This window comes from Zeus faber, assembly GCF_960531495.2.
Source record: "Zeus faber genome assembly, chromosome: 6".
Taxonomy (NCBI): Eukaryota; Metazoa; Chordata; class Actinopteri; order Zeiformes; family Zeidae; genus Zeus; species Zeus faber.
In genome coordinates, this window is record NC_137201.1 from 2,187,652 (window position 1) to 2,215,447 (window position 27,796).

Consider the following 27,796-nt stretch of genomic DNA (forward strand, 5'->3'; position numbering starts at 1 on the left):
TTCAGAGATTGGCATCTACCGGGTCCGACTCCAAAACTCCGGGTCTCTGGTAGCTGCGGCAGACATGGGCAGTAGAGTTGGCTCCTCACCTTCGTAACATCCGGCTGTAATGTCGTTGTGGAGGATGGCAAACAGTTAAAATATTTTAACTTGAATGGCAAATGCAGTGTACCATTGCCATTTGGCAGTCTGCTTATCTGGTCTGCCATCATGCCCTCATCCACTAACATGACTTCCGGTTTGCCGTCAGCCGTGTTACATGTGAATGCAGCATTAGTGGTCTACCAAACTCCTCATCTGTGTTTGTGATTTTCCAACAATTCCCTCTCTCACATTCTATTAGCGAAGTCTAGCCTGTGAATAACAGACTATACACCGCGTTCCAAATTATTATGCAAAATATATTTTCCTCTGATTTTCCTAAATAGTCGATGCAAATGACAGCCAGTATAATTTTCAAGTCATCAACCGTTAGGGTATAGTTTGAATGTTATCGAACAAACCTCCCAAACCTCCCAGTATTTTTTTTCAAAAATAAAAAACTCAAAATGCACTGTTCCAAATTATTATGCACAACAGAGTTTCAACACATTTTATAGGTTGTAAAGAACTGAAAATGGTCATTTGTTGAATTTACAGCATTAGGTTATATTTACTGAACTCAAAAGCTATTTCGATAAAAAACATCTTAACAGCCCAAGTTACATGTTGACATAGGAGCCTTCTATGATATCACCTTCACAATTCTTGCATCCATTGAACTTGTGAGTTTTTGGGGAGTTTCTGCTTGAATTTCTTTGCAGGATTTCAGAATAGCCTCCCAGAGCTGTTGTGAACTGCCTCCCACACTCATAGATCTTTTGCTTGAGGATGCTCCAAAGGTTCTCAATAGGGTTGAGGTCAGGGGAGGATGGGGGCCACACCATGAGTTTCTCTCCTTTTATGCCCATAGCATCCAATGACACAGAGGTATTCTTTGCAGCATGAGATGGTGCATTTTCATGCATGAAGTTGATTTTGCTACCGAAGGCACGGTTCTTCTTTTTGTACCATGGAAGAAAGTGGTCAGAAACCGAAGTCATTTTCACACCTTCAGGGACCCTAAAGGGGCCTACCAGCTCTCTCCCCATGATTCCGGCCCAAAACATGACTCTGCCACCTCCTTGCTGACGTCGCAGCCTTGTTGGGACATGGTGGTCATCCACCAACCATCCACTACTCCATCCATCTGGACCATCCAGGGTTGCACGGAACTCATCAGTAAACAAGACTGTTTGAAAATGAGTCTTCATGTATTTCTGGACCCACTGCAACCGTTTCTGCTTGTGAGCATTGGTTAGGGGTGGCCCAATAGTAGGTTTATGCACAACTGCAAGCCTCTGGAGGATCCTACACCTTGAGGTTCACGGGACTCTAGAGGCACCAGCAGTTTCAAATACCTGTTTGCTGCTTTGTAATGGCATTTTAGCAGCTGCTCTCTTAATCTGATTAATTTGTCTGGCAAAACCTTCCTCATTATGCCTTTATCCGCACAGACCCGTCTGTGCTCTGAATCATGAATCTGAATCCTTTTTCTTTCCCATATTGCTTGAAACCTGTAGCCTGCTTAATAATGTGGAACGTCCTTCTTAAGTAGTTTTCCTTTAATTGGGCTCACCTGGCAAACAAATTATCACAGGTGTTTGAGATTGATTTCAGTGATCCAAAGAGCCCTGAGACACAATACCATCCATGAGTTTAATTGAAAAACAAAAAATTAAATGTTTATGGCACTTAAATCCAATTTGCATAATTATTTGGAACGCGGTGTAATCTCATCTGTATCATTGCATGTATTGCACCTTATTTCTCATTACACCTGTACAACACTGCTGTACATAAAAACTGTGGCTAACACCCACCAAGTATGTCTCCCCATTTCACACTGTATATAGGTATTTCCAGTTGGACACTGTGCGTACTGTACATACATAGGTACGTACATACTAATTTAATGACCTGCAAAGCGCAATTCAAAGCACGACTAGGAACTGGTATTCCGCATCGCTGCTTTTACCGCGCCCGGTGCTTTTTTCCCCCATCCAGAGAAATCTTCATAAAGAAGAAATAAATCACCCTAAACCCTGTTTCCAGGTAATTCTAAAACTAAAATTCTTACTCTCTGTCAGTGGTTCGGTTGAGTCCGGTTCAGATATTGGAGGAACAACACAGCAGTGCAGAGCGCACTCAGACAATTGGAGGAACAACACAGCAGTGCAGAGCGCACTCAGACACATACACCTGTTACCCGGGGGTGGGGGGCCAGTCCTGGGGGATCCGCCACCGCTGCGTCCTCCTCCTCGGGGGAGCAGAGATGCGGATATATTTTGCCCCCCACGGCGAAGATATAGAAAAATCCCTGGTTGTTGGGCTGACGATTGCCAGTTGGAAAACTTTTACATATCGCCCAACCCTACCATATATATCTTGCTTATATACTGTATATTTTCTTTGTTTTGTTCAATCATGACCTGTTGCTATTAGATTTCCCACCACTAGATGGTGGTAGATGTTTTTATATATATAATATATATATGTGTGTGAGTGTGTGTGAGATTTAAATGCACATTGCAACAATTACATCTACTTAATCATCTCCACAGCCCAATCATTGTTTGCTGAAGGCAGCGTATTCCCAGAGGAAGCCACGTTCTCCTCTCACGCCTCTTGCTGCTCGGGCTCTTATAGAATCCATTTTGTAATATATAGAGGCCACACAATAGGGGGGGTGGTTCTTCACCGGACTCTGCTGTCGTTGTGTGTGTGTGCGTGCGTGTGTGAAGGCACAAGTTATTGCAATGTGCTGTAATTGTGTCTTTGAATTGATTTCTCCAACATCCAAAATGATCTGATTATTTAAATATATTCACAAATATGCCAATTGATTACTCAACTAATGCAGCTCATGCATTTGTTGAATCATAAATATTAAAAACAAGGAGATTCCTCAAAAGGTTGTTGCAGTTTTGTTCAACGTGAGGATACAAAAGTCAGCCTTTTGGCAGCGTTACACAATGAACAAAGTCCAAACATTCGTGGCCGAAAATATTGGCACCCTTGCACATTAAAAAAAGAAAAAAATAAATAAATAACTCACAATTGTCTCTAAAATAAGTTGAAATTGACAAAAGTATTTGGTCTCCACAATTCTTTATTTCACTGTTAGTGGTACAGAAACATTGTTTTTGGTTTAGAACTTAACATATCCTTTTTAATCATAAATTAAACACAAATTGCATTAACACAATTGTGTGTTTTGCATCATTGTTCTGCTGGAGGACCCATGACCTTTGATGGAGTCACAGCTTTTTTACACTGGTTGGAATATTGCGCTCTAAAATACCTTGGTAATCTCCCTATTTCATGATACCACACAGATTGAAGGTACTCTGGACCAGAGGCAGCAAAGCAACCCCAAAACATCAGTAAACCTCCCCCATGTTTGACTGTTGGGACAGTGTTCTTTTCTTTGATGGCTTAGTTATTTAAGCCATCAAACCCCAATTGGTTCTGTTTGTCTGTATAAAGTCAGTATTATATCGTAGCGCCTCCAAGCAGCTGAAAAGGCCCCGAAGCCACACCTGATCCCGCGGCCGTACAGACACCCCACGGCCGCAGGAAAGCCCCGACCACCCAGCCACAGAAGACCAGAAGCCCCCAGAGAAGCTGGAAGCCTGCGGAGCAACAGCCACCTCTGGCCCCGAGGAGCATAACCCAGTCTCAGAGCGCGCGAGGAGCCCCTTCAACCCTGAGACGCACACATACAACCCACCCCCAGGTGCAAGCACAAGGGGCAGCCGCAGGTGCAGAACCCGGGCACAGACCTCTGGCCCGGAGCCAGGTCCTGTGCCGACAGACTGACACCTCGCCCCGCAGGATAGCCAGCGTGGCCGACTTGCGACCCGCCCAAGAGCGAGTCCCACCCCACACCACACCACAACCGGCCAGACGCCCCATCCAGCTGCAAGTCCCAAGCGCCCATCAGGATAGCCAAATGGGCTCAGCGCAGGGTACCTTGATGTCAGCCCACCTTCCAGCCGATGCCCACAGGCCGCTACATATGTGGGCCACAGCGGATGATCTGCGCGTCTTCCTCCCTTACACCAACCACCTGCATGTCCTCCCTCACCACATCCGTAAACTTTCTCTTTAGCCTTCCTCTTTTCCTCTTGCCTGGCAGCTCCATTCTCAGCATCCTTCTCCCAATGTAACTCTCATCTCTCCTACACGTGTCCAAACCATCTCAATCTCACCTCTCTCACTTTTGCACCAAACTGTCCAACCTGAGCCGTTCCTCTAATGTACTCATTCTTAATCCTGTCCATCCTTGTCACTCCCAATGAAAATCTCAACATCCTGCCACCTCCAGTTCAGCCACCTGCCTTTTTGTCAGTGCTACAGCCTCTAAACCGTACAACATAGCTGGTCTCACTACCGTCCTGTAGACCTTCCCCTTCACTCTTTCTGGAACCCTTCCGTCACAAATCACTCCGGACACTCTTCTCCACCCACTCCACCCTGCCTGTACTTTCTTCTTTACCTCTTTCCTGCACTCTCCGCTGCTTTGGAGGGTCGAGCCCCAGTACTTGAACTCATCTGCGTTCTCCACCTCCACTCCTTGCATTCTCAGCTTTTCGCCGCCCTCCCTCCCATTCAGGCACATGTATTCTGTCTTACTCCTGCTGACTTACTACTGTAATGTTTACAATTTTTAGCTTTAGGTTTTTATTTGTGCATCAAGCTTAGTATTCATCTCGTTCGATTAAAGTTTAAGCCTGTTAACCTCAGGTTGGACTTTTTTGGGGTGAATTTGACCGGCATGTATTGAAGTTTTTGGTATGAAACCCAGAGAAGCGCACAGACACCTGACAAGTGCACTAGGGTGAAGAAAGAGGCGCCATTGAATTAAATAATGCTGACAATCCATCTCCAGTTTTGCTGAGCCAAACACAACATTTGCACCAGTGTGTATACAGAGACCGCCATTGATTATGTAACTTAAAAATAATCTATCGTGGCAGAGGACCTCACTTCCTTCCATTGGGAGAGATAAAATTCACTTCAAAGCCTGTGTAATTGAGTTTTATCTCCTGGACGAGATCCTGCGTAATTACTGCAGCACAGCGATGATTACCGCCCTTCCACAAAACAAAATGCAGTTTCTCCTTAACTGTGCTCTCCTCCAGATACACAGAATCCTCACAAACCGGCCCGTGGGCTGTTTCTTTGACAAATTGCGCGTAATTATCACAGCATATGATTAGCATAGCAAAAACGCTGGGGAAAGACAGATCATAACCCTGTGATGGATGTCGCAACTGTCATAACCATCAACATGCCCGATTCCAAGTCCTGGTGTACAGTCTCTTTTATTGATAGTGTATGAATCTGCATGTCTAACGGCATGCGGCTGATTCAAGATTCAAGATTTTTCAAGATTTTTATTTGTCACATACATATACATACTTCCATACATATATGCAGTGAAATGTAATGCGAGGATATATCACAATGGTAATGCGAGGATATATCACAATGGTAGCCCCCACCCCCCTCACACACACACACATATACACAAGAAAGATGCGATTCAGAAGCACTTCAGAATTTTACTATGCTACTATACTATAGTTTTCTGCCCAAACGAGGAAACTCAAGCCAATGCCCTCTATATGGTCTGAGATGACCATATTCACATTGTTTTCATCCTTTCCAAATCACTTACTTGGTCACTTCTTTGCTTACTCTGGCACTCGCCCTCTCTTTGTAATTAAGACCAAGCGTACAATTTGCATATATCACCCCTCCCGCTTAGTACGCCGGGCTACGCATGCCAGTGGTCACCCAAATATTAATGTGGGACTTGCAATGCCTGCACTAGAAGAAGAAGAACAATCTTTATTTGTCACACAGCACACCACACTACAACACATGCTTGCACACACACACGCACATGCACATGCTTTGGATGGTGGCCGGTGAAATGAGGCCTCTACATTTAACCCATCCTGGCTTGTCCTTCCTCCGGGGGCACAGCCAGGAGCAGTGGACAGCATACGTGGACGCGCCGGGGGACCAGGTGATGAGGTGATGATGATGAGGTGACCAGGTGATGTCCACTACCAGTGGACGCAGTGGCCATACCCGACATAGCTCAGAGAGAGAGAGAGAGAGAGAGAGAGAGAATTGTTTCCTCAACAATGTGGTTTTTGGGCTCTGTGGGACTCTTTCTGGTCGTCCCCCACATGGTTAGGATAGCAGTAGTGTTTATGAGTGTATGAGGAGCTAAATTTGTTGTTTTGCGTCTTTGGCTGTTTAGACGCCCCTTCGGGTGAGATGAACCCATGACACCATTTAGATAAACAGTCTGCACTCGTGCACACCATACCTACTTTTTTTTTTTTTTTTTTTTAGAAGTGATTATTTATTTAAAAGCTGTGTATGACTGACTATATTTCATAATTGTTTGTTAAAAAAAGTGATTAGGCACTGGTATTGAAAGGTGTTGGTAATGGTAGTATCCCTCAACTGATCATATACCTTCAGCACTAGTGGGAATGGTGACAGTGCCATGTAAACAACAAAATTGGCATTCACATACAAGATGTATTCAATTAAATGTTGATTCTTCCTGAAGATTATTATAAATTATAAGCAGTCAACAGTCCCCGTGGTTGAAAGGCAACCAGAAGCCAGAATAAAGGGAGGAACCTATGTAAAAGACCACATTTTTCATGATGGTGACAATGCTCTTTGACTTTCTGGAACATCTCTACGTGAAACACTGCAGTTGTTTATGACAGCCTTTATGCAAATAGATCCGCCCTGCCCTGTCCTCCTCACCTACTAGTGTGCTTCGTCATACCCCCTCACTGGTGTTGATGACTCACGATTTAGAAAGACTCTTTGTTGTGGACAAATTTTACTGCAGAATTATATTTGCATGAGGCATCATGCAAACATACCCCACTTGCAAGCATCAGTATTCATCATTTCCATCCGCCTTTCACTTGTCATTGTTGCTATAGCAACTAATGTTCTGGGTGACAATTAAAAAAACTTTGAGACTTACTTGCTTGTCTCATTACAGTACCCTGAGAGGTGTGTGTGTGTGTGTGTGTGTGTGTGTGTGTGTGTGTGTGTGTGTGTGGATTCAATGGGACAGTGGGCTCACTGTTCGGTATGTATCACGGTTTTTGGGCCATGGTAATGGTATAGTGGTCTGCCTCAAATGAGTAGTGTAACGCTCTGTGTGTATGACTTTGGGGGGAGACAGGGGTTCAACTTCATTGGTGGGTTGTTATAATTTGCATTAGTTCATCTGATTAGAGGGGAGGTGTCCAGGATCAAGGATAATTCAAGTATTCATTTTCGTTAATAATTATTTATTTACATATATAGTATTTAAAAAATGTTTCACATAAAAATAAATAAATAAAGCCAGTTCTATAATTAATTATTTTTGTATTATTTTGTAAACACTATTTTTATATATAATAATAGAAAAACTTATGATGCACCTGGGCACATCATCAGTGATCAGTGTTACCTGGGGTCATTGGGTGTTTCGGGTCTTTCAACATTCAGACACCACCACCACTCACCCAGGCGACCCAGGTAGCACTACCCCACCCACGGCTCTCCTCTCTTGATCCACAGGCACCTCGAAGCAACTTCTGCTGCCTCGGTGGCCAACTTGATGGCCTTTTTGCCTACTGGTCCCTGTGTTGCCCAGCATGAAATAAGAGGCCTGCAGAGGGACTGACCCAGGAACCCCCTGCATCCCACCTCAATGGGCCCCCACCTTGCTTGCCACCCAGCGTACTTCCACAAGCTCAGCGTACTTTGCTCTCTTCCTCTCATTGGTATCCTCAATGCGGTCCTCCCAAGGAACAGTGGGAATGATCTGCTTTCAGGCTTCCGAGATCAGCACCATGTCTCGCCTTAGCGCTGTCGTGGCAACAGTTTCTGGGAACCTAAGTTGTTTCCCCAGGTTGGCTTTCACCTCTCAGTCTTGTGCCGTTGCTAGCAGGCCAGAGGAGGTGGTCCTGGCAGCTGATGTTGGCGTCTCCCCACCCCTGACAGAAGACATGGTCTTCTTCACTGGACAGAGGCGCTTGCAGTGGCTAATCCCACTGTAGATGGTGTCCACTATGGCCTTCAGGACTTGGTCATCCTGCCAGTGGTAGCGCCCCTCGCCCAGGGCTTTCGAACAGCAGCTGAGGATATGCTCCAGGTTCCCTCTCTTCAGGCCCCGACAGCAAGCTGGTCATTCAACCTTCCCCCAGCAAAACATATTGGATGGGCGGGGTAAAACGTCATAGACAGCCTGGATTAAGAATTATACTCGACGGGACACGGATTTCTAAAGCTCGGCCCATGAGACTTGGCGCTCCATCACATCCAGGCTCCCTGCTGCCGCATCCCAACCATCCTGCTTGCCCGCTCCTCCTCGACTGACGCTTGCGCTTTATTCTGGAGCAGTGACCTCTTGTCCTTCCCCTGCGCCTTGTCATAGCAATATGTTTTAATGCTATCTAGGCCAGCCCTTCCACGAAACACAAAGCCCATCAGCAACTTGTGCCTTAGCTGCGACTCAGTGACCTCCACGCCCTCTGTTTCCCTCCACTTCCATCCTGTCCTGACCTCGATACCAGCCTGAGAGACTTTTGTGTAGCAGGACTCTTGATATTGCAGCACCTCCCTAGTACAGGTCACCATGAATTCTTCATTCAGGCTGCTGATAGGGAGCTTTAGCTTGTTGTTCTGCCCATACAGGGCGATGCTGCTCAGCCTCATAGACCAAGAGGGGCCAGAGATTCTGTGGGAGGATGCCATGTTGGTATATCCAGGCCTAAAACTTGCCAGGTTGACCTGATTTGTTTACTGCAGCTAGCCAGACTTCTAGCTCTTGGTTGGTCGCTCAGATGGATGCTGTGTCTCTCAGGCTGCAGTCAAACACCTTCCCTAAGCTCTTTACTGGTTTCTCCGTGATGGATGGTATCTGGGTACTATTTAAAGCGAAACTGAGCTTGTCTCTTCTTCTTCACCAAGGATCTGGACTTAAGTGGCTTGTGTCTGTGCTGCAGACACCACAGTACCTTTCTGGACTCAGGTATTGATGTCGGAGTTCCAAAGGAGGTAGTCTGTCAGGCATCTGGCAACAATACTGAAGAATATCTTTCCCTCAACACTGAGCAGCGAGATGGTTCTGAACTGATCGATGTTCTTCGACTCTTCATCGTTTGGAATCCACACCCCTTCCACAAACCTCCACTGATGCACTATCTTGCCCCTCCTCTAGATCACTTTCAGAATTATCCAGAGCCTGTGGAGTAACCTTGTAACCTTGGCTAGTTCTTGTATACCTTGGAAGGGACCCCGCTCGGTCATGGGGCTGAGCTTGCTCTTGCCTTCTTGACCACCTCCTGGACCTCCTTCCAGCTGGCCTCCTTCCTGTCAAAAGACAGAGTTGGTGCAGGTGGATTAATCAAGGACTTACAGTGCCTCAGATCTTGCTCCCTGGATTCATCACTGAAGGTGTCGGTCGATCTCAGCTTTGAGGCTGGTGAGCTGCGTTTCCTCCCCAGCTGCTGTCTTGTGAACCCAAATGGTTTCGCTAGAAAATTAGTTTGCTTCCTGGCCCTCTCCTTCCCACGCCTCCTATGCCACTCAGCCCTCTTGTAAGGTTCTTGCGGAGGATGCTGCGCAGGTCTGTGAGAGGTCCCCTCTCCTCCGACCTTGCCTCTTTGAAGCGCCACCTCAAGACCTTCAGCTCATGCCTGATCTGGTGGATCTTACTTGCTGTATTGTTCATGGTGTAAGGGAGTTTCATTGCTCTCTTCTCCTCTGGTCGAACCTCTCAGCTACTGGGCTGGCCATGATGGTGGTCATTGTCTGGAGGCGTCGATCAGCTTCACCCTTGGCTGTAGCTTCCAAATCGGCATCTTCGTCAAACTTGAGCCACTCCTTCTCCTTGTTAGCTTGGGGCCACTTGACCCAACAATGTTCTGTTGCTCGGCGTGAGTTTGGGGCTTGCGTCACCTCGAGGTTCCAGGTTCTGTAGGGTGACTCCGGGCCTTGCTCCTTCTGTGTCTCACTAGGTGTAGTTCCTGAGTGCTGTGACAACTGCACCGTCTGCACGCATTTCATCTTGGCCTGGTGGATCTTCAGGCCACGCGGGTTATTACACACTTCGCCGCAGACACATTCCACACTCATCGTCCTATTTCCATTACCATATGTCGGTATCCTTTGGTCCGTCCCCGTGGGATTCTCATCCTCTCTCCCTCTCGGAAATCTCTGATGGTATCTTTCTGTAGGTTGATCTGTAGTTTACTGCGGGTTCTTCTCAGAAGATGCAGGTTGGGCTGCTTACCCTCACTGAACCCATTGCAGACTCTCCAGGCTCTCCACTCTCTCTCCAGTTGTCACCACTCTGTTCTTGGTCATCAACCAGATTGTTCCTGGTAGTCAATGGTTGTTCCTGACAGAAGCTTGTGACATACTTCATCTTGTGATGCACCTGGACATATCGTCACTGATATGATATCAATAAATTAGCTTACTGAAGTAAAATCTCACAGTAAGACCAGTGCGTATGTGCCCTCGCTTTGTGAACCTGACGTGCCAGTGGGTGCTCTCTTTTTCAGCCAGGGCATCTCCCGGTGGGGAGGATCATAGTCCAAATGGAGGGGAAAACAGTTTCCGGTGGCATGAAACTGCAACTTAAACAAACAACACAACATAAAACTGTAAACAACAAAAAGAACGGCTCATCATCCAGGACACTTGGTTCCCTTCATTCCTGCAAAAGAACCATTCAAAAGAATTGGATCGTTCGTCAAACGACTCAACACTATCTGGTGCCAATGGAAGCAAGTCACTGAAGAGAAGTCCATTATAAAGAGGGACACCGCCATCCCAGGGGGTTATTTTATAACTGGACACCTTGGTTGATTGCACTCTTGACAAAAGCATTTTGCTGAAGTCACGGGCAGTTGGGGAAAAAAAAAAAAAATAGACCTTGTGCAAAAATAGAGAAATGCCGCATGGACCCCGCATGGCTAATGTGGCCCGTGGCGCTCCAACAGTGGATTCAATAGGAAGCAGCACTTACTGCATGCTGAGCCTCGCCCGTACCGTGCGCCAACGTGTCCGGTGGACTTTTACCGTGATACCGTAATACCGCGCTTCAAGTGTGCATATTGAAACCTCTTGATACTTGAACCGTAGGGGGTGCACCGAACGGTTTGATAGCATACCATGTACCGTTGCATCGTGTGTGTGTGTGTGTGTGTGTGTGTGTGTGTGTGTGTGTGTGTGTGTGTGTGTGTGTGTGTGTGTGTGTGTGTGGTGTGTGTGTGTGTGTGTGTGTGTGTGTGTGTTGGGGGCGGGGGGGGGGGGGTTGAATTCCCCATCGAATCATCCATTTAATCTATATGTGTCTATAGTTGGACAAATTTCCAGAGCACAGTCCATCTCAAGTGCTTTCATCAGCTTCTTCTGCTGGGGAAAAAACAAGATCACTTCTGACACAGTGGGTTGGGATAGTGAAAGGATAGGGTCGCCACTTTTCAACCCAGGGGTTATTAAAATGTTGGTTCCATCATTTATAACTGTTCGAAGAACAACCTTGCTGTATTATCTAGCTTAGATTATAGAATTATATAGATTATGTATAGCTTCTTTTCATTGATTCTAACTATGAAAGACTGTGAACATTATGAATATTGGGCTCAATTGTAGTATTCTAGTAAGTAGTAAGTATTGTGGTTATTACCTTTGTGGCTTGGGTAATCTCCCAATTAGGGGCCTCTCTGTATGGAGTTTACATGTTCTCCCCATGCTCACATGGGGTTTCCTCCATCCAACATAAGTTAGGACACAAACAAAACATGCATACATCATCGTCTGACCAGCGATGGACATACAGAACCAGGTCCCCGGGTGAGTCATTGAATGCTGCCCACTGCTCCTGGCTGCCCCCCGGTGGAAGGACAAGCCAGGATGGGTCAAATGCAGAGGCCACATTTCACCGGCCGCCATTCAAAGCATGTGCATGTGTTTGTGTATGCATGTGTTGTAGTGTGGCGTGTCGTGTGATGAGTAAAGATTCTAATTCTTCTAATTCTTCTTCTAATTCAATAGTCATCACAAAAATACGGATTAATGGTATTGGTGCAAAATGTATTTGAAGGTCTTAAAAAAATATATATATTTAATTTTACAAAATAAATTGTGCCAGAATATTCGGAATTTACAGTATTTTGTCTGTTTTATTGTTTATATAGTATACAGCTCATATTGAATCAAAAGGCCTCTAGGGTTGTCACAATACACCGCCTTGATACAATTAATGATGGGGGATTCACAATATCACTAGACAAAATTCACTGCTGCGTCATTTGATGTTAAAAATACGTGGAGTTCAGTCACTGTGAATATTCACAAAGTGCCAAAATGCAATTGAGCATTGTCCTTTAAGTCACTTCGCACAATGTCACTTCAATCTTCAAAAGTTAATATCTGTCATTTGTCTCAACAATATACAAGCAAGCAATCATCCGATCTAGGTCTTAAAGGAAAGAAAGATAATTTTTTTCAGGTAAGACTTGTTTTTTTGACCATTGATGGGAGTGATCGGCATAAGAATCTTTTCATTCGATCCAGTATTGAGAATAAAACAGACTGCTGCGCACTAGGGCAATCGTGACCAAGTTCTTTGAAGAATGTGGTTGCCAAGTTTTCTTTTTATTCACACAATACCAGATCACTTAGGTTTACCCCCCAAGGCTTACATAAAAAAATAGTTTCCTTTTAAATTCAAAGTGATCATAATTTTCACTGTGAACTGTGACCCTTCGACAACCTGTTGAAACCATCCTACTGATGCACCTGAGCAAATTCTTTATTTGGCAGTCGTCGTGCTTGTTTTGCTCCATGACGCACCTGGTCATTTTTGCATTTACATTTATGTATGCCAAAATATATTGTTTGATATGTTGTCACATCCCTAATCACTACAAATTGCAGCAAACTAACGGTTTTAAGAAAACCAGTTTTCTCTTTAGTTAGAAAGGTCCTCATGTCCTCAGCAATGAAATGTGTCTCAATCACCTGCAATCACCTTCCACCGTTTTCCTCACACAACTTTAAAAAAGCACATGTGACCCCTAATCAGAGATAGTATTTATCCACGCTGACCTTCATCAAGCACCCTTTCTTTTGTTTTCAGGGTAACTAAGGAGGTGTCTGCTGACTCCAAAGAAGCTAAGGGTTTCCTCAAAAGCCAGAGCAACCAAGAGAAGGAGAGTGGAGAGGAGCAGAAACAGTGCTTAAACCTCAGCAAACCACTGTCATCTGGACCCAGGTACCCAACCGATAGGGTTTGAATAGATAAAAACATACAAATAATGTCTATTGACTTAAGAATATGGTGGCTACTGCTTATGGTGACCTTGTTATCGATTATTCTGTCTACGGTCTCGTTAATCAGTTTCTCAAATTGATGCCAATAAACCAACAGATAATGTCAAAGAATGGAGGAAATGTTATATTGGATTACATCTTTATATTGACAATTTAACAATCTAATATCACATTCATTACAGGGGTTCTGATGAAAAAGAGGATTCCCTAAACAATGCCCAAATACTTGAGTTGGAGCAGTGTGAGGTAGTGGCTGGTGAAGACAGTTTCACATCCTTATGTACCAAACTTTACCAAAATCAGATTTGTAGTGTTAACGAGGGCGCACAATTTTTGAATTATTTTTTTTTTTGTGGTATTGTACCTCATTGCTAGGCATGACTGGTCCCAATCAACTAATTCTCAGCTCTGTTATATTGTTACTTCTTGGCCACTGTTGGAAGTTGTAAAATAATTTATTGGAAGGGAGTGTGAGGGAGGTGGGCAAAAGTCATATATTTTTTTTTTACATCAATTGACTTTTCCTTGAATTTCTCATAATGCTGCTTTAGGTGCAGCATGAATAGATAAAAAAAAATTCAGGCCCTGCCCACACATACACGGATATTTATAAATTATATATATGTTATATGAAAATGTATTTTCTCCGCGTTTTCGCCTCCCATCCACACGAAAATAATGTTTTTTATTTCACTGAAAACGCCTTCCATGGTGGATATTTTTTAAACTCAGTTTTGGAGCTTCCTGGAGTTAAAATGGAGCTTCTTGAAAATGCTGATGTCATGACCTAAACGTTCGCATTTTCGCATGCATCATGAACCTAAGAGTAATGGCCGACGACCATTGTGTTGTCCGCTGTGTCTCCATTAAAGGTCTCTAAAACTTTCAGAATTGTGCGCATACAGTGTTGAATATTATGGTCGCGGTGCTCAAGAAGAAGCCAAATACGCATGCTCCTAATCTTCTTCTGTGGCGTTTTTCATCAGTTTTTATGAGATCTTATTACCCCTGACTGGCCAGGCATGCTTATGTGAGCGTTTTTCAATCGTTTTTGCGTTCTCATGTGGACGGAGATATTTGTTTTTCAGAGGGGGCGAAAATATGTTTTCAGAAAAAGAAAAGAAATCTGGGTCACTTTTATGTATGCTGACAAAAAAGGTAAGTGGACTGACAACACAACTTACCAACTAAGATTTGATCGGTCGGTGATATTATAGCGGGTAAACAGGTGTTTGTCATTCACACAAGCAATTTGCCTCATCCATCAGGAAGCTCCACCAGTCCCCAATGCAACACTGCAGCAGTGATTAACATCATCTCGGTTGGAGTTGAATTTCCTTGTTGAACTTTGCTTGTAATGCCATTGTTTGTTTGATTGCTGTTCTACCCTACCTCACACCCACACGCCCGCACACCCATCATGTGACATCAAATTCAGCGTTGTTACAGAAACTCATTTCTACCGGCTTGAAAAGTTATGACAAATAATTAAAGTGTTGATGATATAAGGGTAATTAGGCAAATCACCACCATTTATTTTTGTGCGAATTCTGATTAGGGTAGCATACAAATTTATTGCAATAAATGGTTGAGGGAAAATCCATCTTTCTTTAAATCCCTGGACAGGAAACGGGAAATAATCGCGCAGGCAGGAAGTACAGTGTGTCCTTTACACAAGCAATTTCCTATTCATCTGAGTAAGAGGTGTGTGTGTGTGTGTGTGTGTGTGTGTGTGTGTGTGTGTGTGTGTGTGTGTGTGTGTGTGTGTGTGTGTGTGTGTGTGTGTGTGTGTGTGTGTGTGTGTGTGTGTGTTTTTGTGTGTGTGTCTGTGTGTGACCCATCACAACAGGAAATTGTATTCAGTACCACTCCCTCATCACATGTATAGACGCGCACAGACAAACAAAGAAAAACAATGTATCTTGTCTTCCCACACCAAAGCTCTACGTCCCAACTCTGTAAGTATTTATAGGGACTACAAATCTTACATCCAACAATGTCTGTAAGGGTCTTGCACAAACATGGAAGTGGTTGCTGGAACAATTTTTTTAACATGTAATATTCCTCTTGGTAGACCTGCCCAATCAGTACCATTGGACAATTTGTGACATAGCAACTGTTAAAGGAAGCCATAGAAACCATGCCAACATTGCCAAACCTAACTATTCGTCTTCCAAAATACTTTTTATCTTTTGTTGCAAAGGGGTTTTCCAATGCCGGTTGTTTGTTAGCTGAATGTTTGTCAATGCTTCTGTAAGCTAAAATGAAACCAGTTTGGAGATAAAAGCGGCGTAGTTCAGGGGGCGGAGATTGCAAAACAAAATTACTGCAGGCAAAAGCAAAGTAACTTGAGGAGATTTCTGTTCACTAGGGATGTAACGGAACATGGTATGTTATCTGACTGTTTGGTATGCCCCTTATGATTCGTTACGCACACCAAGGTGTTACAATATCATGGTAGAAGTCCACCGGATGGAGCATACGGGCACGGCGTGCAGTGCTGTAAGTGCTGCTTCCTATTGAATCCACTGTTGGAGCTCCACTGGCCACATCAGTCGCCTGTGGTCTATGCGGCATTGCTTTATTATTGCACGAGAGGTCTATTTTGTTTTTTCTTCAACTGCATGCAGCTACGCAAGCCTTTTTCATAGCAGCACGAGATAAAACTACAAAGAAATTGTGGCAGTTTCGTGGGCTCGTTAGCCCAACCAACGAGCGTCAGGTGTGGCTGTTCAAGCCATCCCATCCACCACATACCCCAACACAAAACTAAGGCCGGGAAGAATTCCTGGCCGAAGCCCACCCCCTACCCGCCAAGCAGAGAACAAAAATGAAAAAAAAAAATGTTGAAACAGACTCTGACACAGGGTTGCTGTACCTAAACCTATAGACTCTGACACACAGTTGCTATACGTGAAACTACAGAGTCTGACACAGGGTTACTATACCCTACTATACCTTCTAGAGGACCTGAGTTCCCCAAAGCAACACAATCGACCAACCTCCTTCCACCATGGTGCCGACAGACTGCCCCCTCTTCCCTTCCTGAGCATGGGGCTGCTGCGCTGACTGGTAATGGCATTGCCGGCAGTGACTGAATTGAATTGTATATGCACATGTGGGACTTATTGACCGTCAGGTGGTGAATGCGTTGCAAGAGTGCAGTGTGAGTACAATATTTAGGAAAAGTAGCAGGATCCTTCTAGGTTTGGGTGGAGGCGATCATCCTTAAAAAGATCTGTTCTATTGTAGAAGGTAGTGAAGTTGTCCACACAAGGTATGCAGGCTTTCCCCGAGAAAAGTTGTGAGGCCCGGTGGCAATTGTTGGCCAAGGAAGAGGTGGGTAGTCAGAGAGTGATGCTGAGAGTGTCCCCCTTACACACAGTGCTTTTTTTGTTTTGTTCAATAAGGAAATTCAGTAAAATAAAATACTTATTTTTGTTTTTAAAAGAAGACGTTTTAGATCAGGATTATTTTAGAGATTTTTTTGGAACTAACCCCATTTGTCCTTCATTACTTTTCATATACTTTTCACAAGTTACATGTTAACAAATAACTGACAGTTTGTGTGAACCGAACCGTTATCTGTAATGACAATTTTTACGACCCGCCGCTTTTATCCTATTGGCTAAGCGACCATAATGTGACATTGGCGTTTGGCTCGAGTCGCGCGGGAAAGGAAGGCAGCGTCGCGTGATACAGAGCAATACGGAAGATTTCCAGTAGCATGCTCAAAATGATAATGTTTAGTGAAGACGCGTATCGTTTCGGAGAGCCAGAGGGCGGATATATCAATTGGCTCCGAAATCTATATTGCTATCTACAATCTATTGGTATCTATCTACAATAGATAATAGGTCAATGTTGACATTTTGATTAAAAATACATAAAAAACAATGCCAATGCTTATGCCCAGCCGGGGGGGGGCAGCTGAAGCAGTACGGGCTTCATGCTAACAAGCTAATTAGCGCCATCTGAGTGCTAGCTAAGCAAAATTCTGCGTTCAAATATCCAAAAAACAGTTCAGGCGAGGGTCAAAGCCGAAAAATAATAATAATGTCACAGTGTGAACAATCCATAATTCTAAATCAGGTAAAGTTAGGAGGCTATTCAGCGTAGTCTCATGTGGACATAACTTGACAGCCGGACATCTGTCAGGGCATGGTGCTCGGATCTTTCCTGTGGTCGTCGAGTGTCTATACGGCTAGAGGCGCAACAATATAATTCTGACCTCATACACTAGAACTAATTGGGACAAGTGCCCTGCACTCACCAGTGTACTTGGTGGACACATCACACACACCAAACACCCACACATATACATACAGGCCGACGCATCACAGGCACACACCAGGACCTGCTTCGAACACACCCCCGAACACCCTCCTGATTACATCCAGCTCCTCTTCTCCTTTCTTTACTGTCATAGCTATCACAGGAAGGGACTACGTGCCGAGTTGCTGTTCCAATCTGTCAAACCGTTAACCGACAATAAGAATTTTGGCTGATTAAACTATCAGTTAAACTGTAATTTAAAAAAAAAAGTTGCACTGTAAAAGGAAATTAGGCTATACAATCAATTTCTTAAATACCACTCATGGGGGGGACGTGTGCAACTATGGCTCATTACCGTCATCGCCGCAAATAATAAAATCATATGTATGTCATTTTTTTTGCTGGTAAAAGTTATAGGAGAAATACAAGAAATACAAACCCAATAATCGTTGTTTGGTTATCATCGTTGACTGTCTTTCAATCTATGTTCAAGTTCTTCTGGAGAAACTAAACTTTTCAGTTACTCCACCTGTCACTGGGAGGGATAGTCCATTAAACATATGGGGAATTACTTTTGTGTATGTCTGATTATTACTAATTATTTCTAGGGGTGTACCCAACTCAGAATTTTGTCAGTCGAATTGGATTCAGCTGTTCAAAGTCAACATTCAATGGGGGGCAGGGGCGCGCATGGAGGAACAGGGCACAAGTTCCTCCATGTGCCATTCCTGTTCGTCTCTCCGCGATCACACGGAGAGCTGTGTTTGTGTCATCCCACAGGTCATCCACAGGACAGAGTTATTGCAAGCAGCTCTTGATGATTAAAGAATGAATAAAGAGTGGCATTGCAGGTTAAGAAGTTGAACTCCACTTGCAGATTAACTCTTACTAGATGCAATGGCATACATATTTCAAATGATTGTCTGCCAAGCATGCTGACAGCACAGGTTTAAGAACAAAAAGCAAAAAAAAAAGCAGGAAGCGATGCTGGTTTCACAGGAACTCAGAAAAATGTAATTCATTTCGGAAGTGATGCTGCCTCCACAGGAACTCTGAAAATGAATCCAATTTGACTGACAAAATTCTAAATCAGACACAGCCCGAGTTGTGTTATAAACACTAAAAACGCTCACATACTAACTTGGCATACTAAATAGCTATGTTAGAATCGTGTACGATTCATTTGCAGCAAACACAGCCATTTGGAGCCTGTCATTCGAGTCCAACCTTTCATCACCAGCACTAAAAACTAGGCTACATATTCATATCGTATGTGATTTAAAAGAGCGATGGCTTCGCAGACACTTTTATCGGCATCTTTTTCTCACAAGGCAGTGTAGGATACGATTGACAACATAGTGTGCAGTGTTTGCCTACCTCCATATTTGACATGATGTAGTATTTCATCCCGGTACTTTTTGATCATACTATGGCTTTTCAGATATACCTAACACTCATTTGGCACACCGGATAGTATGGTCGTATGCATTTCAGATGCTGTCTGTCTCTTGCTTATGATCTTTGTCTCCTGTTCTTTCTCTTGTGCTCTTTATTTATTTCTGTCTCCTGTCCTCTCATCTCACCCTGCCACCTACTCCTTCCTCTCCTCCTTTTACCTTCATTGTTCTTCCTCAGAGCAGAAGTTTTTCTTGTATCCCACCTTCTTTTTCTCTGTCCTTTCAGTTTTTGCTGATGTAGTGGTATTGCTGTAGCAGACAGTCACAGTCACACACACACACACAGACACACACACAGATACACACACAGACTCAGAGCCCTGCGTTGAGCTGAATGTGGCGGCGACTTCGATTCTGCTGACTCTAGTTTTATTCTGTTTGTTTGAAAGAAACTGTTTTTTAGCTTCCTTTTTTATCAGTCATTTGATTCCTCAAATGTCCACCTTTTTGTTGGCATGCCTTAAAAACAGGAAAGGCTTGTTTGATGAGCCTGTGATTAGTGTTAGACTAGATCTGTTTGACTAAAGTATAATATACATTCTTGGGTACTTGCCAATAAAGAGTAGCGATACAAATCCTCAAGGTTTCAATTAAATGATCAGTACCATTGGTTTTGAAAATCTTAAGTGTTTATTAAACATTGCATCATATCCCTGGCCATTTTATGTTCTGAAATTGATTTTGGAGCAAATTTAGGAGAAAATGAGCTCTAACTGGTCCATCAAGGCCATTTTGATGTAGGATACACCAGTTTAGCAGACCAGGAAGTGATTTTGAGAGTTTCTTTGTCAGTGGACAATGACATTCATTCTTTCAGAAAAGACAATTTAAGCTTCGGTTTTGGGCCAGTCAGAGGAAGGAAGAAACCACCAGCACTAGCTTTCTACCGAAGAAGGTTGCAAAAGTAAGGTCGCAGTTGCCACCATAAGGAAAACTGATCACTTTGACATGGCCCACCAAATGGTCCAATCATTAATTTGGAACCCTAACCCTTATACAAATAAAAGTAATGGTATACATGAAAGCAGGGCAAACTCTCGGTAGATGGACTGCAATATAACCTTTAACAAAAACAGCGATACAAAGAAGGGAATCAATGGGTTGGAAAGAACAGTTCCAAGAAGAACAGGCAGAGAATTTAACTCCCCCTATACTATGTTCTGTTCTATGGAATTTTCTAAACTTATTACCGACAACGATTGCAGAATGTGCCTGCGGCAAAGTATGGAGAAATCTGCATGACCTGAAGATCCACCAGGCCAAGATAAAATGCTTGGATAAGGAGCAAATTGTACAGCGTGCCGAGATCATCCCTGGTCAGTTGCAGGAGGAGCCAGGCCCCCAGGCAACCCACAATGCCCCGAACCTCCACGTACCAATAGTCCCAGCCCCAGGCAGAGTAACCGAACATCGTTGGGTCAAGTGGCTAAGGACAAGCAGTGGCGCCAGTTCGATGATATGGACAACATCCTAGAAGCAGCAGTCAAGGGTGATGCAGACAGGAAGCTCCAAACCATGGCATTCGTCATCATTGGCAGTGGAGAAGCTGCGTACCAAGACCCACTACAATACAACCCTAGGGCAGAGAAGATCAGCCAGATAAGGCAGGAGCTGCGGGTCCTGAAGCGGCAGTACAAGGAAGCGCGAGAAGAAGAGAGGGATCAGAACTTCGCAGCATCCTCAGGAAGAAGCTCTTCATTCTTCAAAGGGCAGAATGGCGCAGACGGTGAAGGAAAGAGAGGGCCAAGAAACGGCCTGCCTTCATCGCAAACCCCTTCGAAGTCACCCAGCATCTGCTTGGACAGAAAATAAGCAGCCACTTTGCTTGTTCCAAAGAGGTCAACCACCATCTCCACAGCATCCCCAGCGATTCTGCAAGGGAGGAAGACCTAGGGCCCTACAGATCTTTGATAGAACCACCAGGAGCCACCACAGACTTCAACAGCAAGGAACCCGGTTAAAAGGAGGTTCAGGAGGTTGGCAAGGCAGCCAGAGCCAGTTCAGATCCTGGACCTGTCGGAGTGCCCTACAAAGTCTACAAGTGGTGTCCCAGACTCCTTCACCTGTTGTGGAAGGTCCTGAGGGTTATCTGGAGGAGGGGAAAGGTAGCCCAATGATGGAGATTCGCAGAAGGTGTCTGGCGAATGCTAAGATTATCAATCAGTTTAGGACCATCTCACTGCTTAGCGTTGAGGGGAAGATATTCTTCGCCATCATATCCCGTCGGTTGACGGAGTTCCTCCTGAAGAATGAATACATGGACACCTCTCTACAGAAGGGTGGAATCCTGAACGTTCCCGGATGCCTCGAGCATACCGGTGTGGTCACGCAGTTGATCAGAGAGGCAAGAGAAGGGAAAGGAGACCCAGCAGTGCTGTGGCTCGACCTCACCAATGCTTATGGATGCATTCCCCATAAGCTGGTGGAAAGAGCACTGGATCGGCACCATGTCCTAGGCAAAATCAGGGACCTCCTCGGTTATAATAACAATAATAACTGGGATTTACATAGCGCCTTTCAGGAACCCAAGGATACTTTACAATGGAAAAACAAAAAACAAACAAGGCAGGGTAGATAAAACAAGACAGGGTAGAATAAAAAAAAAGATAAAAAAACAGGGGAAAAAAATAAAACAAAAAAGGGTCAGGGGCAGTAGGCCTCGTTGAAGAGGTAGGTTTTTAGCAGGCTTTTGAAGGTGGCCAGGGAGCATTCCGAAAGTCAGTGGGGAGACAGTTCCAGAGAGTGGGGGCTGCCACACTGAAGGCTCTGTCCCCGAAGGTTCGAAGCGTCATGCGGGGGGTGGAGAGCAGACCCGTGTCGGAGGACCGGTGTAGGAGGTCAGCTAGGTGCTGCGGGATGAGGGCGTGGGGGATTTTGTAGGTTAAAAGTATGGTTTTTTAGGAGATATTGGATTTGACATGGAGCCAGTGGTGATTGATGAGGGTGGGTGATGTGCTGCCAGGGCTCGGTGCAGGTGAGAACTCTGGCAGCAGAACATACTGGAGCCTGTCCAGGGCTTTGCTTGGAACCCCGGACAGGACTCCATTGCAGTAGTCCAGACGGGAGGTGATGAAGGCGTGGATTAATGTTTCAGCCACAGACTTTGACAGTGATGGGCGGAGTCTGGAGATGTTCTTGAGGTGGAAGAAGGCAGATTTGGTTATGGATTTGTGTGTGAGTGGAATGAAAGGGATGAATCGAAGATAACGCCTAGGTTGCGTACTTCAGAGGATGGGAAGATGGAGCAGCCCTCAACAACCAAGACGAGATCTCCAACCTTCCTGAGCAGTGCCTTGAGAGCCACAACCATGAGTTCAGTTTTGTTACTGTTGAGTTTAAGCATGTTTGAAGACATCCAGACTTTGATATTTTGAAGACATCCAGACTTTGATATCGTGGAGGCAGTTTAGAAGAGACTGAGGGGGGAGGCCGGAGGATGGTTTTGTGCTGAGGTATAGCTAGGTATCATCTGCATAGGTATGGAAGCACAGACTGGTGGGGTATGATCTGACCAAGGGGGGGCATGTAAATTGTGAAGAGGAGGGACACAAGCACAGAACCTTGAGGCACGCCTTAGTCAACTGGGCCAGGGGAGGAGCAGGCGTCTCCGATAGATACAAACTGCTTCCTGTTGAGCAGGATAGTGTGGGAGACTGTGTCAAAGGCAGCTGAGAGGTCAAGGAGGATGAGGATACTGATGTAGCTGCATCAAACGCAATGAGGACGTCCTCTTGGACTGTTACACCAGTTTCAATCTGACAGTGACCTCTGGGACAGTCTCATTTGAGTGGCATCGGCTGGAGAAAGGGATCATCACTGGATGCACGATTTCAGTGATCCTCTTTGCCTCAGCCATTAACATGTTGGTCAAGTCAGCTGAAGTCTAGTGCAGAGGTCCGCTCACCAAGTCTGCAGTCCACCAGCCTCCCATCAGAGCCTTTATGGACGACCTGACAGTTAGGACGACGTCAGTGCGGGGTGCCGATGGATCCTCTAAGGCTTAGAGCAGATCATCACTTGGGCTTGGATGTGTTTAAAGCCTGCAAAATCTAGGTCCCTGGTGCTCGAAAGAGGGAAAGTCACAGACAAGTTCCGCTTTTCTCTGGACGGCACCTAGATTCCATCTGTCACCGAGAAACCCATCAAAAGCTTTGGCAAGACCTTTGAGTGCACCCTAAAGGATGCTGCATCCATCAAGGCCAGAAATCAGGAGTTGGAGGCGTGGCTGACAGCAGTGGACAAATCAGGACTGCCTGGTAAATTCAAGGCCTGGATTTATCAGCATGGTGTTCTCCCCCGGATTCTGTGGCCCCTGCTGTTCTGCTGTCCCAATATCAACTGTAGAGGGCTTTGAGAGGAGGATCAGCCATTACCTCCTAGAATCGCTCTGTACGGGCAGAACAACCTGAATCTCCCCATTTGAAGCCTGAATAAGGAGTTTATTGTTGGCTGCCATCGTAGTCTGGACTGGAGGGAATAGGAGGGAGCCACGCTTGCGTCACAGCATGCTGGTCAACCCAGTGGCATCTGGACGAGCAGGGATTGGTAGCGTTCCAACCATGCACTACGACAAAGCACTGGACAAAGACAGATGCCGACTGGACCAAGAGGAGGTGAGAGCTGGTGTGGAGGAACTGTGTGCTAGTCAGATGGTGGGGATGCGACAGCAAGGGGGCTGGACCAAATGGGAACAAGCCATGGACTGCAATATCTCCTGGTCAAAGCTTTGGCAATCTGAGCCTTACCAGATCAAGTTCTTGATTGCGTCCGTCTATGAGATCCTACCCAGCCCATTCGACCTCTCCAGTTGAGGCAAGGTTGACACACCATCATATCCTTTGTGTGTCAGAAGAGGAACATGAAAGCTCATCCTCAGCTGTTGCCCAAAAGCCCTGGGAGAAGGACACTACACCTGGCACCATGACCAGGTGCTGTAGGCGATAGCAGAAGCCATCCCCAACGGCATCACCCAGAGCAAGCCCCTCCGACCAGCAAGCAGGTGATTGCCTTCGTCTGAGCAGGGGAGAAGCCCAAGCCCCAGCCAAAGGGGGCAGTGGGATTCTTTGGAACCGCACCAGACTGGCAGATTAAGGCCGACCTGAAGCAGCTCCGATTCCCAGAGCACACTGCAGAATCCAACCCGAGACCAGACATAGTGCTGTTCTCAGATTTATCAAAACAGGTGGTCCTGCTGGAGCTGACCTTAACCTGGGAGGAGTGGATGGAAGAGGCCAATAACAGGAAGCACGGCATGTACGCTGCCTTAGCATACTGCCTATCTATCACTGTCAAAGGGGCGCTCCACTCTTGATAAAAAGTTTGACTCTTTTTTGAGACTTGGTTCTTGATGAGTCACTCAGTAAAATGAGTCGTTGGATTTGATTCACTTGGTTTAACGCACGGTGAGCGAAGCAGGACTTCCAGTGAATGAAAGTGATAAAAGTCGGCCATTTATTTTATTCGTTTATTTTTTTTGTAATGAATCTAGCCACTGGGGGTGCACAAGCCAGTCTATCATCAGTGCTGGTCCCAAGCCCGGATGAATAGAGAGGGTTGCGTCAGGAAGGGCGTCCGGCGTAAAAACCATGCCAAATCAAACATGCGGACAACCAATCTGATTTCCATACCGGATCGGTTGAGGCCCGGGTTAACAACCACCACCACAGTTAGCCAACAGGATGCCAGTGGAAATTGTGCTACTGTCGGCCGAAGAAGAAGAAGAGGGGGAAGGCGTGTCCTGAGTCAGTAGGAGAGGAAGAAGGGTAGGAGAGTAGAGTTGAGTAGGAACTTTGAACATTGGCGCTATGAAGGGTGAGAGCTGGCTGACATGATGGAGAGAAGGAAGGTAGATGTACTATATGTGCAAGAGACCAGGTGGAAGGAGAGGCCAGGAGTATCGGAGCCGTGTACAAACTGTTCTACCATTAAGTGGATCGCAGGAGAAATGGGGTAGGGATAGTCTTGAAGGAAGAATGTCAAGAGAGTTTTGGAGGTGACAAGAGTGTCGGACAGAGTGATGAGCGTGAAGCTGGAAATTGATGAGGTGATAATGAATGTGGTCAGTACATATGCTCCCCAAGTTGGTTGTGAGATGGAAGAGAAAGAAGAATTCTTTAGTGAGTTGGATGTAGTGGTGGAGAGCGTCCCCAAGGGAGAGAGAGTAGTCGTTGGAGCAGATCTCAATGGGTAAGTTGCCGAAGGGATCAGAGACATACAGTGGGGGAAATAATTATTTGATCCCTCACTGATTTTTTAAGTTTGCCCACTGACAAAGAAATTAACGGTCTATAATTTTAGTGGTAATTTTTGGTAGGTTTATTATAACAGTGAGAGACAGAATATCAAAAAGAAAATCCAGAAAATCACATTAAATAAAAGATATAAATTATTTTGCATTTCATTGGGTGAAATTAGTACTTGGTGGAGAAACCCTTGTTGGCAAGTACAGAGGTCTGACGTTTCTTGTAGTTGATTACCAGGTTTGCACACATCTCAGGAGGAATTTTGGACCACTCCTCTTTGCAGATCCTCTCCAAATCTTTAAGGTTTTGAGGCAGTCCCTTGGCAACTCCAAGCTTCAGCTCCCGCCACAGATTTTCTAAAGGATTAAGGTCCGGAGACTGGCCAGGCCACTCCATGACCTTAATGTGCTTCTTCTTGAGCCACTCCCTTGGCTGTATGTTTTGGGTCATTGTCATGCTGGAAGACCCATCCTCAACTCATTTTTAGTGTCCTGGCTGAGAGGAGGAGGTTGTCACCCAGGAATTCACGGTACATGGCCTCAGCCATCTTTCCCTCGATGCGGTGAAGTCGACCTGTCCCCTTAGCAGAGAAACACCCCATCATCCCCACCTCCATGCTTGACGGTGGGGATGATGTTCTTGGGGTCGTAGTCAGAATTCCTCTTCCTCCAAACACGGCGAGTCGCATTGATACCAAAGAGCTTGATTTTGGTCTCATCTGACCACATCACCTTCTCCCAAGCATTCTCTGAATCATTCAGGTGTTCATTGGCAAACTTTAGACGAGCCTGTACATGTCCCTTCTTGAGCAGGGGGACCTTACGGGCGCTGCAGGATTTTAATCCATTACGGGGTAGTGTGTTAATGGTTTTCTTGGTGACTGTGGTCCCAGCTGCCTTGAGATCATTAACAAGCGCCCCCTGTGTAGTTCTGGGCTGATCCCTCACCTTTCTCATGATCATTGATACCCCACAAGGTGAGATCTTGCGTGGAGCCCCAGACCGAGGAGATTGACGGTTGATTGACGGGAGATTGACCATTTTGTGTTTCTTCCATTTTCGAATAATCACGCCAACGGTTGTCTCCTTCTCACCCAGCTTCTTGCCAATGGTCTTGTAGCCCATTCCGGCCTTGTGCAGTTCTACAATCTTGTCCCTGATGTCCTTAGACAGCTCTTTGGTCTTGCCCATGATGGAGAGGTTGGAGTCTGATTGATTGATTCTGTGGACAGGTATCTTTTATACAGGTAACAAGTTGAGACAGATGTCTTATATACAGGTAATGAGTTGAGATTAGGAGTACTTTCTTAAAGCGAGAGGACTAATCTGTGGGAGCCAGAATTCTTTATGGTTGGTAGGGGATCAAATACTTATTTCACTCAATGAAATGCAAAATAATTTATATATTTTTTTTATGTGATTTTCTGGATTTTCTTTTTGATATTCTGTCTCTCACTGTTATAATAAACCTACCAACAATTACCACTAAAATTATAGACCGTTCATTTCTTTGTCAGTGGGCAAACTTACAAAATCACTGAGAGATCAAATAATTATTTCCCCCGCTGTAGGTGACGAGAAGGTGATGGGTGGGTATGGTGTCAAGGAGAGGAATGTGAAATGACAGATGGTGGTGGATTTCGCCAAAAGGATGGAATTGGCTGTTGTGAATACATATTTCAAGAAGAGGTAGGAATACAGGGTGACATACAAGAGTGGAGGAAGGTGCACACAGGTGGACTACATCTTATGCAGGATGGGCAATCTGAAAGAGATTTGTGATTTCAAAGTGGTGGTAGGGGAGTGTGTTGCTAGGCGGAATCGGATGGTGGTCTGTAGGATGACTCTGGAGGCCAAGGGGAGGAAGAGAGTGAAAGAAGAGCTAAAGATAAAATGTTGGAAGTTGAAAAAGGAGGAGTGTTGCATGCAATTTAGGGAAGAGGTAAGGCAGGCAATAGGGAATGAACAACTGCAGAAGTGGTGACGCAGACGGCCAAGAAGGTACTCGGTGTATCATGCGGGAAGAGGAAGGAAGACATGGACTCTTGGTGGTGGAATGAGAAAGTATAGGAGAGTATAGAGCAGAAGAGGTAGGCGAAGAAGAAATAGGATAGTAAGAGAGATGAAGTAAATAGACAGGAGTACAAGCTGATGCGGCGCAAGGCAAAAAGAGAAGTGGCAAAGAGAAAAGGCATACGACGAGTTGTATGACAGGTTGGACAGTAAGGAAGGAGAAAAGGACTTGTACTGATTGGCAAGACAAAGGGACCAAGCTGGGAAGGATGTACAGCAGGTTAGGGTGATGAAGGATAATGATGGGAATGTGTTGACTAGTGAGAAGAGTGGGTTGAGA

General features: G+C 45.2%; 1 protein-coding gene across 2 annotated transcripts in view; it reads left to right on the forward strand.

The window, feature by feature from the left end:
- cfdp1 (craniofacial development protein 1) overlaps positions 1-27,796 on the forward strand; it is a 75,182-nt gene that overhangs the window by 16,684 nt on the left and 30,702 nt on the right. For both annotated transcript variants that reach the window (XM_080003092.1, XM_080003093.1), the window contains exon 5: positions 13,277-13,411. In XM_080003092.1, the coding sequence (XP_079859218.1) occupies positions 13,277-13,411 (135 nt within the window). The remainder of the gene's footprint in view (positions 1-13,276; positions 13,412-27,796) is intronic.